Genomic DNA, 13,593 nt, shown 5'->3' with positions numbered 1-13,593 from the left:
CTATCAGTTTAATAAGTCACAGCTGCAAAATACTAACGCGAATTCTTTACAGACGAATGGAAAAACTGGTAGAAGCGGACCTCGGGGAAGATCAGTTTGGATTCCGTAGAAATGTTGGTACACGTGAGGCAATACTAACCTTACGACTTATCTTAGAAGAAAGATTAAGAAAAGGCAAACCTACGTTTCTAGCATTTGTAGACTTAGAGAAAGCTTTTGACAACGTTAACTGGAATACTCTCAAATTCTGAACGTGGCAGGGGTAAAATATAAGGAGCGAAAGGCTATTTACAATTTGTACAGAAACCAGATGGCAGTTATAAGAGTCGAGGGGCATGAAAGGGAAGCAGTGGTTGGGAAAGGAGTGAGACAGGGTTGTAGCCTCTCCCCGATGTTATTCAATCTGTATATTGAGCAAGCAGTAAAGGAAACAAAAGGAAAATTCGGAGTAGGTATTAAAATTCATGGAGAAGAAATAAAAACTTTGAGGTTCGCCGATGACATTGTAATTCTGTCAGAGACAGCAAAGGACTTTGAAGAGCAGTTGAACGGAATGGACAGTGTCTTGAAAGGAGGATGTAAGATGAACATCAACAAAAGCAAAACGAGGATAATGGAATGTAGTCGAATTAAGTCGGGTGATGCTGAGGGAATTAGATTAGGAAATGAGACACTTAAAGTAGTAAAGGAGTTTCGCTATTTTGGGAGCAAAATAACTGATGATGGTCGAAGCAGAGAGGATATAAAATTTATACTGGCAATGGCAAGGAAAGCGTTTCTGAAGAAGAGAAATTTGTTAACATCGAGTGTAGATTTAAGTGTCAGGAAGTCATTTCTGAAAGTATTTGTATGGAGTGTAGCCATGTATGGAAGTGAAACATGGATGATAAATAGTTTAGACAAGAAGAGAAGAATAGAAGCTTTTGAAATGTGGTGCTACAGAAGAATGCTGAAGATTAGATGGGTAGATCAAATAACTAATGAGGAAGTATTGAATAGGATTGGGGAGAAGAGAAGTTTGTGGCACAACTTAACTAGAAGAAGGGATCGGTTGGTAGGACATGTTCTGAGGCATCAAGGGATCACCAATTTAGTATTGGAGGGCAGCGTGGAGGGTAAAAATCGTAGAGGGAGACCAAGAGATGAATACACTAAGCAGATTCAGAAGGATGTAGGTTGCAGTAGGTACTGGGAGATGAAGAAGCCTGCACAGGATGGAGTAGCACGGAGAGCTGCATCGAACCAGTCTCAGGACTGAAGACCACAACAAAAACAACAACAACAACAACAACAACAACAACAATTTGAAAAAAATATCTATATGTTAAGGGGTTAATCATGCATGTGCAGTGTGACTAAGAAGCATATAATGCACTTCAGAACTCAGATTCTTTACGAATTAGTACTGCAATAGTCCTCTTTAATATTGTAACCCTAAAAGCTTCCTGAATAGACTACTCACTCCTAAAATTATGTTCCATCCTGACTTTAATTGCTCTATAGTTTCTAATTCTCATGTACAGCGAATAAGGCAAGCAATACAACTAGAAATGAAAAATATACAGAACTTTGGGCTGCACATGAATTCAGAATCTCAGCAACACATAGCAAGTCCTAACTATGCAGTACTGGTCCCTAATCTTCACAATCTTGTCGAAGGTAAAGCCACAAAATTAATCAGTATCCCCACTTTATTTAAAAATCTTAACACAGCTTTGTGGTATCCCAATTTTCACTAACATTACAGACTATGAAACTTCCTGGCAGATTAAAACTGTGTGCCCGACCAAGACTCGAACTCGGGACCTTTGCCTTTCGCGGGCAAGTGCTCTACCAACTGAGCTACCGAAGCATGACTCACGCCCGGTACTCACAGCTTTACTTCTGCCAGTACCTCGTCTCCTACCTTCCAAACTTTACTTCTGCCCTTATTAAAGAAAGGTAATGCAGAAAGCATTGAAAATTACAGGCCTGTGTCACTACTGTCTTCATTCCCCTAAATAATAGAATCATCACAAAAAAGAGACTGCCGGCCGCGGTGGTCTCGCGGTTCTGGCGTTGCAGTCCGGAACTGCGGGACTGCTATGGTCACAGGTTCGAATCCTGCCTCGGGCATGGGTGTGTGTGATGTCCTTAGGTTAGTTAGGTTTAAGTAGTTCTAAGTTCTAGGGGACTTATGACCTAAGATGTTGAGTCCCATAGTGCTCAGAGCCATTTGAACCAAAAAAGAGACTAATGAGTTACACAAGCAAATACTACCTTTTAACAAAGCACAGTTTGGTTTCTGAAGGGGGACAAGTAAAATTGTTGGCCATTACACTGTTCAAAAAAGTGGTACTTGAAGTTTTTGATAGGGATGACTGTGTAACCAACACTTTCTCAGACTCATCCAAGGCTTCTGACACTGCTGATCATAAAATACTACTAAGCAAACTAGGTGTAAGAGGAAAAGCAAATGAGTAGTTCCAATCTTACTTGGAAAGCAGGGTGTAAAAGGTGGACATAGTTCACATCCTGCTGATGATAATTTTTATTACAACAATTGTCAGACAAGAAACGGACAATCACCGGTATCCCTCAGGATAGTTTGTTGGGTCCAATTCTGTTCTTAATACATATCAATGACTTTTCAGACAGTTTAAGACATGGAGAAAAAGTTCTCAGAGCAGATGACATCATCATCATCACAGCTACTGACAAAAACAGCAGAACTCCTATTAGAGAAAGCAAATGAAATCCTTGAGGATGATTACAACTGGGTAGTATGTGATAAATTGCATTGAACATAAAGAAAACACTTCAGCATAAGGATGGGCAAAAGCAATGTCACCAGCTTTTTAAGGATTAGTTTGTAATGGCACCGTCTTGCAGTGATATACTATGCCTATGTACACTCAGTTCTTAGTTATGGTATTCTTTACAGGGATCTGCAATGTTGATGAGAACATACAGTTTCAAGGCATCTGTTTGCATAAAGCCAGGGGCTCCACTGAGTGAAATAACGGACTTAACAACATCAGCTGACGTAGCTAGTTTGAATAAACATGATTTCGTCATATTAATAGGAGGATCAAACAACATCTATAGAAATGAGACACACAAGGTTATTACAGAAATGAGCATGATTTACCACCCTGGTTGTGTGTGAACAGCGAAATTAATGTTGTAAATGAGTGTATCACTGAAATATGCACTAACTTTAAGAATGTCGATATTGTAGATATAAACAGATTGGAGCGAAGGTTCCATACAGTACAGGGACTTCATTTAAATACGCCAGGAAAGAAATTCCTAGCCGAAAAAATATTTACTCGCATTTCGAAGAAGAGTGAAGAGAAAAGTATAAGTGACACACAAATGGAGATTAATAAGTGCTTTAGACAAGTTACAAGCTGTGCCATGGCCAAACACAAATTACCAAGTGGTTTAAACTGATTAGGCAAGAAAAACAATCAAGCCGTCAGCCAAACAAAAATTATGAAATGGTTTAAACTGAAGAAGACAGATGTGGATGAAGGAAAACTTATACGAGCTCCAGAAGTTAACTCACAGTTAACTCACCTGCTGATTGCGCCATCAAACAGAAAGATACCGAAAAATTTTTAGGCTAAGTGCTATATTAGAAATGCCATTAGATAAAGAATCAGAAACCATTTCAACTAAAGTTACTAAACACCCAAATTTTGCTATACTACACCATAATGTTCAGTCACTCACAAATAAAATTTCCATGTTGGAAGCACTACTCCAGTATGCACTAACTGTAAAAATATTTTGCATTACTGAACATTGGCTACAAAATAATGAAGTAAAATTAACCTCAATCTCAGGATATAGATTAGCGAGTCATTTTATACCAAGTTTTCCAAACATGGTGGCTCTGCTACCTTTGTGAAAGAACAAATAAAGTTCTGTGATGTCAGTAAAAGTTATATTGACTCAATTGAAAAAGACTTTGAACTCTCCATTAGTAAACTTCCAGAGCTTAATTTCATAGTAGTTATAATATATAGAGCACCAAGTGGAAACCTGCCAGTCTTCATGAATAAACCAGAGGTTCTGCTGAACAGGATCAGTACACTAAATATGAAGATAGTGCTTTGTGGGGAATTCAATACTGATTTTTCAAAAGACAGCAGCACCAAAGGTACTTTGATAAATATGACCAACACATTCAATATGATCCCCACAATACACTGCCCAACAAGATTAACAGAATGCACAAATTCCATTACTGACCAAATATCCATCCCAGAAACAAATTACAGATTCACAAGCAGAATACTGAGCTTGGGTTATAGTGATCATGAGGCACAGCTGCTGTGTATAGAAATGCCAACAAGTAGTAGCAGTTCCGAAAAAGTAGTTGAAAAAAGAACCTTTTCTGAAGATAACATTAGAATTTTTAATCTCTTACTGGTGAAGGAGAACTGGGAAAGCATCGCCCCTCAGAACAATGTTGATAGCATGTACATGGGTTTTCAGAGCATCTTTCTTCACTATTTTAATGTAGCATTTCCAAAAGTAGTAAAAACAGTAAAACTTAATAATAATAAGTAATGGGTAAATAAAGGCATAAAAATTTCCAGCGAGAGAAACAGATTTCTGCAGTAGTGTTGCAAGAAATATAGAGTAACCCACGAATTCACAGATTATTCAAAAGCCTACAAAATAATCTATGGTAGAGTAGTCAAAGAGGTAAAAATTATGTGGAATGACAATTTGATAATAAACTCATCTAGCAAAATGAGATCCACGTGGAGAGTTATAAAGAAAGAAACTTGTTAGTTCAGTACCAAAGAAAAATAATGTATCATTAACACTAGAAGGCTCAAAAGTCACAGACCCAAATTTAGTTGTGGAAAAATTCAATGAATACTTCACTTTACTAGCTGAAGACCTCATTCAAGTACACTGTCAAGGATCAGTCCCAAGTTTCTCCATCAAGTCATTGATCTCTAATGTTTCTATGTATGTTTATGAAACAAAACCCAATGAAATTACAAGTAAAATTAAATCATTAAGCAATAAAATGTCAAATGGTCTTAATGAAGTACCCGATTTCATATTAAAAGCATGTGCTCACCACATATTTTCAAACTTTCTTTAAAAACTGGTGTATTTCCAGACATTTTTAAAATAGCAAAAGTTTCACCACTGCAAAAAAAAAAGGTTCTTCTGAAAAAATATCAAACTACTGACTCGTGTCACAGTTCCTTCTCAAAATTCTAGAAAAACTCTTCAATGACAGACCTAAGTTTCATAAATAAATATGCACCTCTTACAGTACAACAACATGGTTTTAGAAAGTCTAAATGTACACAGACAGCAATTTTCGAATTCTTAGACTGCATTTTAAAATCCCTTGACCAACATAAATTAGCTGCAGATATTTTTCTAGATCTATCAAAAGCCTTTGAGGTCCTATACTATAGCATTCTGCTCGAAATATTACAAAGACGAGGAGTAAGAGGTGTAGAGCGTAGCTGGTCGTGTTCGTACCTAAAGAACCTCAGATAGAAAGTATCACTTCAGTATGAATTCAACAAAATTAATAAAACAAGAAACAACTCCTTTCTTTCTAGTGAATTACCAATAAAATATGGTGTACCACAAGGTTCAATCTTAGGTCCACTAGTCTGCTTGATTTATGTGGACGACTTAATTGAATATATGAGTCCGACAAAAACTGTCCTGTTTGCCGATGACGCCAGCATGTTGCTCACTGGATCCAGTCCAGAAACTTTGCAGTCCACAGCAGAAAGATTTTCTGAGTGGTTCATGTTGTTGTTGTTGTGGTCTTCAGTCCTGAGACTGGTTTGATGCAGCTCTCCATGCTACTCTATCCTGTGCAAGCTTTTTCATCTCCCAGTACCTACTGCAACCTACATCCTTCTGAATCTGCTTAGTGTATTCATCTCTTGGTCTCCCTCTACGATTTTTACCCTCCACGCTGCCCTCCAATAAAAAACAAAATCATTGTAAATACTGAAAAAACTGTGTGTGTGGATTTTCATTTAATTCCTCCAACTAATCAAGCACAATTAAAGAATGATCCCCTAGAAAATGTAAGAGTCACAAAATTTTTGGGTCTATGGGTTCAACAAGACAACGTGGGACAAACATATAAATAACTTGTCTGTGTGCTATGGCCTAAGAATTTTAAAGGCTACAACAAGCAAAACAACAGTACTGCAGGCATACTATGCACAGTTCCACTCACTAGTCCGATATGGGATCATTTTCTGGGGCTACTCAACTCACAGTGTAAAGGTTTTTCAAATGCAAAAAAGAGCTCTAAGAATAATTTGTGGCCTTGAAAAGATGGAGGCATTTAAATCCCATTTTAATGAGCTTTGTGTTCTAAATGTTCCAAGTTTATTCATTTATGAAACTCTCTTGTCCACTAGGGACTACCTCCTGAAAACAGGCAAACTGCTACAGAACAAAAATGAGCCGGCCGGAGTGGTCGTGCGGTTCTAGGCGCTACAGTCTGGAGCCGAGCGACTGCTACGGTCGCAGGTTCGAATCCTGCCTCGGGCATGGATGTCTGTGATGTCCTTAGGTTAGTTAGGTTTAATTAGTTGTAAGTTCTAGGCAACTGATGACCTCAGAAGTTAAGTCGCATAGTGCTCAGAGCCATTTTTAACAAAAATGTACACAACTATAGTACCAGAGGGAAAACAAATATACATATACATCCACCTATCAGAGGAGCATAATTAACACTGGTGTAATACTACACAATAAGATACCAGAGGAAACAAAAAAATGCTACTCATTCAATATTTAAAGCTAAATTAAAGGCATTTCTAATAAAGCACTCTTTCTATTCTGTCAGAGAATTTCTGAATATGTAACAAAATTAATTGTAATAGGTACCTATTTTTAATTTGCCTACTATTTTGGTAATACTACGTATTATTGTAACTTATCTTTGACATGTCCAATATCAGTTGCACAATTTGTGCTGTATGATAAAACTGGACCAATAAAAAATCAAATCAAATCAAAAGCATAAAACATGGACACAGTTTTGAAACTGCGGAAAAAAGCCATAAGAATAATAACTGGAAGTAGTCGATGAGCTCATAGTAGAAAGCTATCCTTACTGCACCAAATGAGTACATGTACCAATCTGTGGTGCATATCAGGCAAAACAGTACTAAATACTTCACTAATAGTTCTATACATAATCAAGAAATAAGAATCAGTCTGGAATAACATTTATCCAGGAAAAAGAAACAAAAAGCTCAAAACAGCATTTTATATCAAAGGATAAAATTGTATAATAACATGCCAAAGGAAATGAGAAACATTACTAAAATACATCTGTTTAAAAAGGCAGCTAAACATTCTTCATAACTAACGCATACTACACAATTAAAGATTTGGCAGAGGACTCAGAGTAGAGGGTAGTTATGAGAGAGGATAACCACCTTCTCATATTTCGCTTTTGTCTTCATGATGAAATCATGTGCCAAGATGTAAAATAAACAGCAGTAATGTCTGCTAACTCAAGTTTTTCACATGGACTGAGAAGAAACGTTGAATATGGCGGGAATGGAGTATGGAGTTGATGCAAGGGGCACACTGCACCTTACAGCCCAGTAATCATTAGCAGGTGTCCTTGGTGTAAGCAATAATGAAGAGTGGAACCATGTTTTCTATTACAAGTTAAAATGAAGGTATATTCCATGTGGCTCACTGGCCTGGGGCAAGTCTCTCAACTGGACGCCACTTGCGGGGCTTGCATGTCGCTAACCTACTCCAGTTATCCAACTGGGTACAGGGGATCTACAGTTTAATGTGAAATCCGAACAATATGCCATTTTTTGTGACTCCTTACATCATCGACAGCTGAGGGCTAGTTTAAAATGGAAGCTGAAAAATCCAAGGTCTAACTGGGATTCAGAAGTTACCTGGAACAAACTGTGTGTAAATCGAGCAACGTTATACAGCACAAACCTTCCAAATGAGGCAGTAAAGCTGTTAATGCACTGACCTCATATTCTGGAGGATGGAGTTGATATCAACCTAAATAATTTAGGAATAAAGAGAACAACTCACCAAATAGCAAAGGCATGTGTGCATGTACTCCAGCTTAAAAATGATTTGTCTGAAAGTTGGCAAAATGCCGAGTCTTATTTATGTGCTTACTCATGACTCAATGCTTTATTATTTCATAAGTTATTACCTTTGTTCTCGAATTATTTACATTCTACAAGGCTTTCTATTATCATACTTAAGATGATATAAGTCAGACAGTGATAGCATTCTCTCCCTCGTACTTAAAACCAAATAAAAGGCTCATATCAATACCTCACTCTCTAACTTCTAACTGCAAATATAAAAGTCATAACCTGCATTGCTACTGTTTACATATGATAAACACATCTACACACAAGATTGTAAATGTAGATGGGAAAAAATGGGCAGTCTCTATGCAAAAAAGGGAAAACTATAGTCCACATCCAATTGATGATGTTATCCAGCACTGAATTAGATAATGTTTTGCTGCTCTGAAGCCTGCATATCTGCCATCACAATACGGGATACTCAGCTATGCCAATGCCAACTGACTATGGTGGAAGCAGTTTTCTCCTAATTAAAGTACACCTTTAACTTGCCAGCACTCTCAATGCCCAGTGGCTGTGCCATCTTAAGAGATGATGTATCCCATGTGTTAAGTAACCATAATCAATAAAGCTAATAACATCTTCCCCACCCAACTGTGATGCTAGCAATCAAGGCAACTGGCAAGTGTAAGTAGTCCATTCTCTGATACAATGGGCTGTAACCAGGCCATATTAACCGTGTTGTACACGTGTTCATGGGACTATTTACACAGCCTATACCAGCTACCATACCAGTAACTGTTCTAAGCACAAATGATTTAAACAACTGATTACTTAATGTCTGTCTTCTGCTGTTAGATCACTGCCAACTAGCCCTCAGTGAAGGTGCACACAGAGACCTCGTTGCCAGAACAGCAGATCACTTACTTCCCTGCTGGATGTAAAAAAGAAATGACATGCTCCAATAATGTGTTATATATGTATACCACACTGCTCAAACACTACATGGAACTACACACCATGGTTCCATGGTTACACAATGGCAATGGTGAAGCTGCAAGATGTGATTGGGGGAATTTGGTTTCCAGATTTGAAGAGTCAACAAAACTTTAATTTTGATGAGACTATAATGACATTTAGTACTAGTGCAATATTATTTGATGTAGGCACAGAACTATGGATGTTTGTTTAAGACTTGGTCAGCTTTTGTACATTTCTCAAATCTCAAGTTACCGTTGTTTTATCTTACTTCTTTTATTTTAAGTTGCTGTTGCTTCATCTTAAGCAATTCATATCAGGTTTGTAAAAACATTACTGAGAAAGGTGGTTGAAATACACAAAAAAAAAAGTTAAAAATATCAAGTAGGGTCTAAATTCAATATGTACTTATTCAATAATTGTTTTCTGGTAAACAACTGCTGCTGTTCCACAAGACATTATATTTCAAGGGTTACTTATTTCCTTTTTTCTCTTCTTTAATTTACCTGTCAAATTTTCTGACAAATGTTTCAAGGCTACTATCTCCCAAATCCCAACATGAAGTCAGGTCAGCTTCTTCCAAACTGCTTTGGTGAAATGAAATTGCTTCAAGACATCCAACAGTCATCCAATGGCAGTTTCGAACTTTGAGACTTTTCAGTGCCTGGAAGTACAATAACCATTCAAACCCAATACTACTCTTTAACACTGGAAGTTTAGATGTTTAACTTTACTGCAATTAAGAATATTTTGTTGTTTTTGTGCCTGTGGACAAAGAGGAATATTCGGGACTAGCTGTTAGCTTTGACCCGTGACATCTGAGACATGTGACAAACATTGTAAACAACAGGGTGACTATAATGTGATATCAGTGGTAATTTTTCAAACAGGCTCAACTACAAATTAGTCTGTCATCAGACCCAGGATTTCTGCTTTCACATTTGCTGGCTTCACCAGCTCACAACCAAATTGTCACTTTCCAACCAAATCTACACATTGGGGTAAGCTACACATCAATCTGACACCACAACCAGGTGTTTCACTCTCATAATTCGTTGGTTCCACCAACCAACAACCAAATTGACAATATGCAGCAAAAGGTGGCATCACAGCAACCATTAACATCATATCACTGGTCAAAGCCGACAACTAATACTGAATATTCCTCTTGATCCAGAGTATAAATGCAACAGAATCATACAACAGTGCTATTTGTCACAAACATTGTGGGAACACACAATTTGACATAAACTTATTCCAAAGCTTTCCATAACTATTATTCTTGTTACCTGTTTCTGCATAGTTTTCATCCTAATTAACACAAGGGTAAAAAAACGACCATGAAAGGAGCATTATGCAGTATTACTGATCTTTTACAGATTCTTAATCTTCAAATTTTATCTAGCAATCAGAATGGCAGAAGTGACCTCAAAGTCACAAGCTACCACATTGGCATTACAGAAGTTGTTAGCAGACATTCTGACAATGACAATTACCTTCAAAGGCATTTATAACTTTTTCTCAGCCTGCCATTTTTAATTTAGGGAATAAAACATTATTGCTAATGTGGTAAATCATTCCCTGTACCGAGTACACTCAAAATGCACTAAGTTAAACCATTTTATTCATCACAGCACAAAAATAAATAAATAAATAAATAAATAAAGACTTACTGACTCAGTATATCCACATCGGATCAATGGAAACTTCAATTCTGAATTCTTTCTAGGTAGTTTCCTGAAAGCTTACACACACTGCCAAAACACAGTGTCAAGAGGATACAATTATCTATGGAAGATTTCAATTTACGGTGTTAGCTAGATAATTTTGTTGATTTCTTTGCTAGTTTGAACATTATCTTACCAGTATTCTAATAAATTTCGGTACTTTCTCCTGCAGGCAGATACACTTATGTAGCTTAATGCACAGTATGATAGGTTACAATGTGATCCAGTCCAGAACCAAAACTGTCCACTTGTATAAGCAAATTCCACACCGGTAACTTTAAAAAAACACATGATCTATAAACAATTAAAGTTTGATAACACTCAGAACAAAGTTTATGATTCATTTTCCTTCCTCAAGTTAACTAACACATGAAACAGTGAACCCAACATAGGAAAGAAATGTGAAAGGGGACAGGACTGTGTGTGCCACTAAAGGAAATTTCTTTGACCATTTCAAATGTGTTCTGAAACATGTGCCTTGTACATCTGTGAGGAGAGAAATGAAATCTGAAGAATTGGCTACATCACATCAAAATTTATTGTGTGGGAGTTTTAAATCTTGATCAACACAGTTATGACGGCTAAGTAAGGAACAGCAAATGATGACAACAGGACGTGAGACAAAAGATAAAATTCTACCGTTTCACAAACTGGCTGTAACAGTATTCGTGTGGTCCTCCAGCAGAGCATAATATTTGGTTAATTACATTATAGTATATTCCAATTCTTTCAGGAATTTATTTACTCTTACGCTCGTAACACATTTTTAAAAAAATTATTTTATTTTTTTCATTTTGTGCTCCTTATCACGACCATGTACTCTGAAAATGGTGACTATGATGGTGATGTCAACTATAGTTCTTACGATTTTTAAGAGTAACTTAAAGTTTACATGATGCCCAAGCTGATAATTACATATTCTACGATATATCTGTTGTTATACTCACAGTGCCACAAACAATAAGAGGCTGCAAGCACGCACTGGTTAGTCCCAGACAACCACTGAGATTTATGTACTCAATGCGCACATTGTTCAACAGTAATGATTGTAGCATTTCGTCGGACAGCCACTTACAGTTACTTAGATTTAGGAACCTGATGTTGTTACACTTTGAACTTAAGACCTGTAGGGGGGAAATCAATGAAAATGTAATGAAACTGAACTACAATAACAACATTGCCAACAAAGAACTATGCTTCATACATACACTAAATGCTGCTGGCGTGAAATTCCTGTATGGAACGAGATCAACACGTTTGATCTTCGCAAAATAATACTCTACTAGTTCTTTTGAACATCTACAAACACACCTCAAATTAAAGCAGTCTTTCAACGATAAATCCGTCAACACTCTAGGGATTAAGATGTCATCCCACGATAAACACAGTAACGTCACCATTCTTGTACAATGTTTCTACCTCGATCTACACAAATTTAACAATAATTCAGTCCCTCCATAAGCTTTGTCACTGTTTTGAAAAGTGACAGTTTTCTATCCCATGGAGCTCTCCTCTTGAAAGTTAACCAACGGATAAAACTTTATGGTCACATAAACACAAATGTAACTTCACACTCTGTCAACATAACGTAAGTACTGTATCATTTATCAAACTTAAATATTATTTTTACTTTTCGTACCGGTACCCTGCATCCCTCACGCTCATTTGACAGCACTTACTTTGTTATTCCATAAACGTTATCTTTGTAAGGTTACGCATTTCCAGTGATATTGCCAAGGATGTTGCAGGTTCGAATCTCCTTTGATCTCGCGTAGAAGGTGCCAATTTCAAAACTGACGAATTTTTAAGGTCCATCTACCGTTGAAAACGTTGACTGCAACACACATAGTGACGGATGTTACAGGTTTTCACGGTCAGGCCAGACATGACTACGGCGTCAGCTGTAAAGCTCTGCTGCGCCCTCCGACGGTCTCGTGGCAGTCAGTGTATACGTTCTCAACGCAGCGCTAAATTGCCGGACTTTGATAACACATAGACAATCAATCATGCCGTTTTAATGACAAGTAGGGGGAAAACGGAAAATGCAGGAGGTAGATCTTATAAACACCGACTCAAGTAAAAACATACATACAGTAATAGGGATATAACATTTAAATTAGTTATATCTTAAACTTCCGAACAAATTCAAAAACATAAAGGGACTGTTTAAATTTAAAATTTATTTTAAAGAAACCCTACTAAAAAATTGTGCTGTGTTTTAGGAGTAACGTTTCTGTCTAGTAAACAAAACATCCTCGGTCCTGGGTTTTAACCCAGATACTGAATAAATTTTGAATAAAAATGATCAGCAATTGCGGTCACCTTAGTATTGCCAACGGCTTCGATAAAGGCAGACAGAGATTCAGGGCAACCTCTTGTTCTTGTGATTGAAAACTGCTCCTAAAATGCAGATGAATCAGCAATCTATATCGACATATATACTCTTCATACCACTGGGAAGTGCATGACATAGGGTACTTCTCATTGTCCCAGTTGGCAGAGTTTCTTCCGGTTCCATTTGTGTATGGACTGCAGAAAGAATGATTGTACATGCTGTAATTCATCGAATCTTGTCCTCAAGATCCCTATGTGATATTTAAGGGGTTGTAGCATATTCCTAGAGTCATGATTTCAAACTAGTTCTTGAAACATTGTAAGTGGGCTCTGTCAGGATAGATTAATTCTGTCTTCTACAGTCTGGCACTTCAGTTTCCTCAGCCTCTCTGTGAGACTCTCTCACAGGCCAAACAAACCGCAATCATATGTGCAACCGTTCTCTGCATATGTTCATCATCCCCTGTTAGTCCCAT

The 13,593-nt window shown here is 37.3% G+C and overlaps 1 protein-coding gene across 2 annotated transcripts in view; it reads right to left on the bottom strand.

The window, feature by feature from the left end:
• LOC126457419 (F-box/LRR-repeat protein 15) overlaps nt 1-12,710 on the bottom strand; it is a 32,367-nt gene extending 19,657 nt beyond the window's left edge. Inside the window, exons 1-3 of one of the 2 annotated variants that reach the window (XM_050093689.1) lie at nt 12,463-12,710; nt 11,731-11,907; nt 9,563-9,720 (exon numbers count right to left, since the gene is read on the bottom strand). In XM_050093689.1, the coding sequence (XP_049949646.1) occupies nt 9,563-9,720; nt 11,731-11,838 (266 nt within the window). In that variant the 5' untranslated portion in view covers nt 11,839-11,907; nt 12,463-12,710. The other variant, XM_050093688.1, reaches the window with a different exon arrangement.
• Nucleotides 12,711-13,593: the final 883 nt, after the last annotated feature.

The sequence above is a fragment of the Schistocerca serialis genome, chromosome 2 (genome assembly GCF_023864345.2).
Source record: "Schistocerca serialis cubense isolate TAMUIC-IGC-003099 chromosome 2, iqSchSeri2.2, whole genome shotgun sequence".
Lineage (NCBI taxonomy): Eukaryota > Metazoa > Arthropoda > Insecta > Orthoptera > Acrididae > Schistocerca > Schistocerca serialis.
The sequence above is the reverse complement of the archived record's forward strand: the minus strand, read 5'-3'. Positions and strand labels throughout refer to the sequence as shown.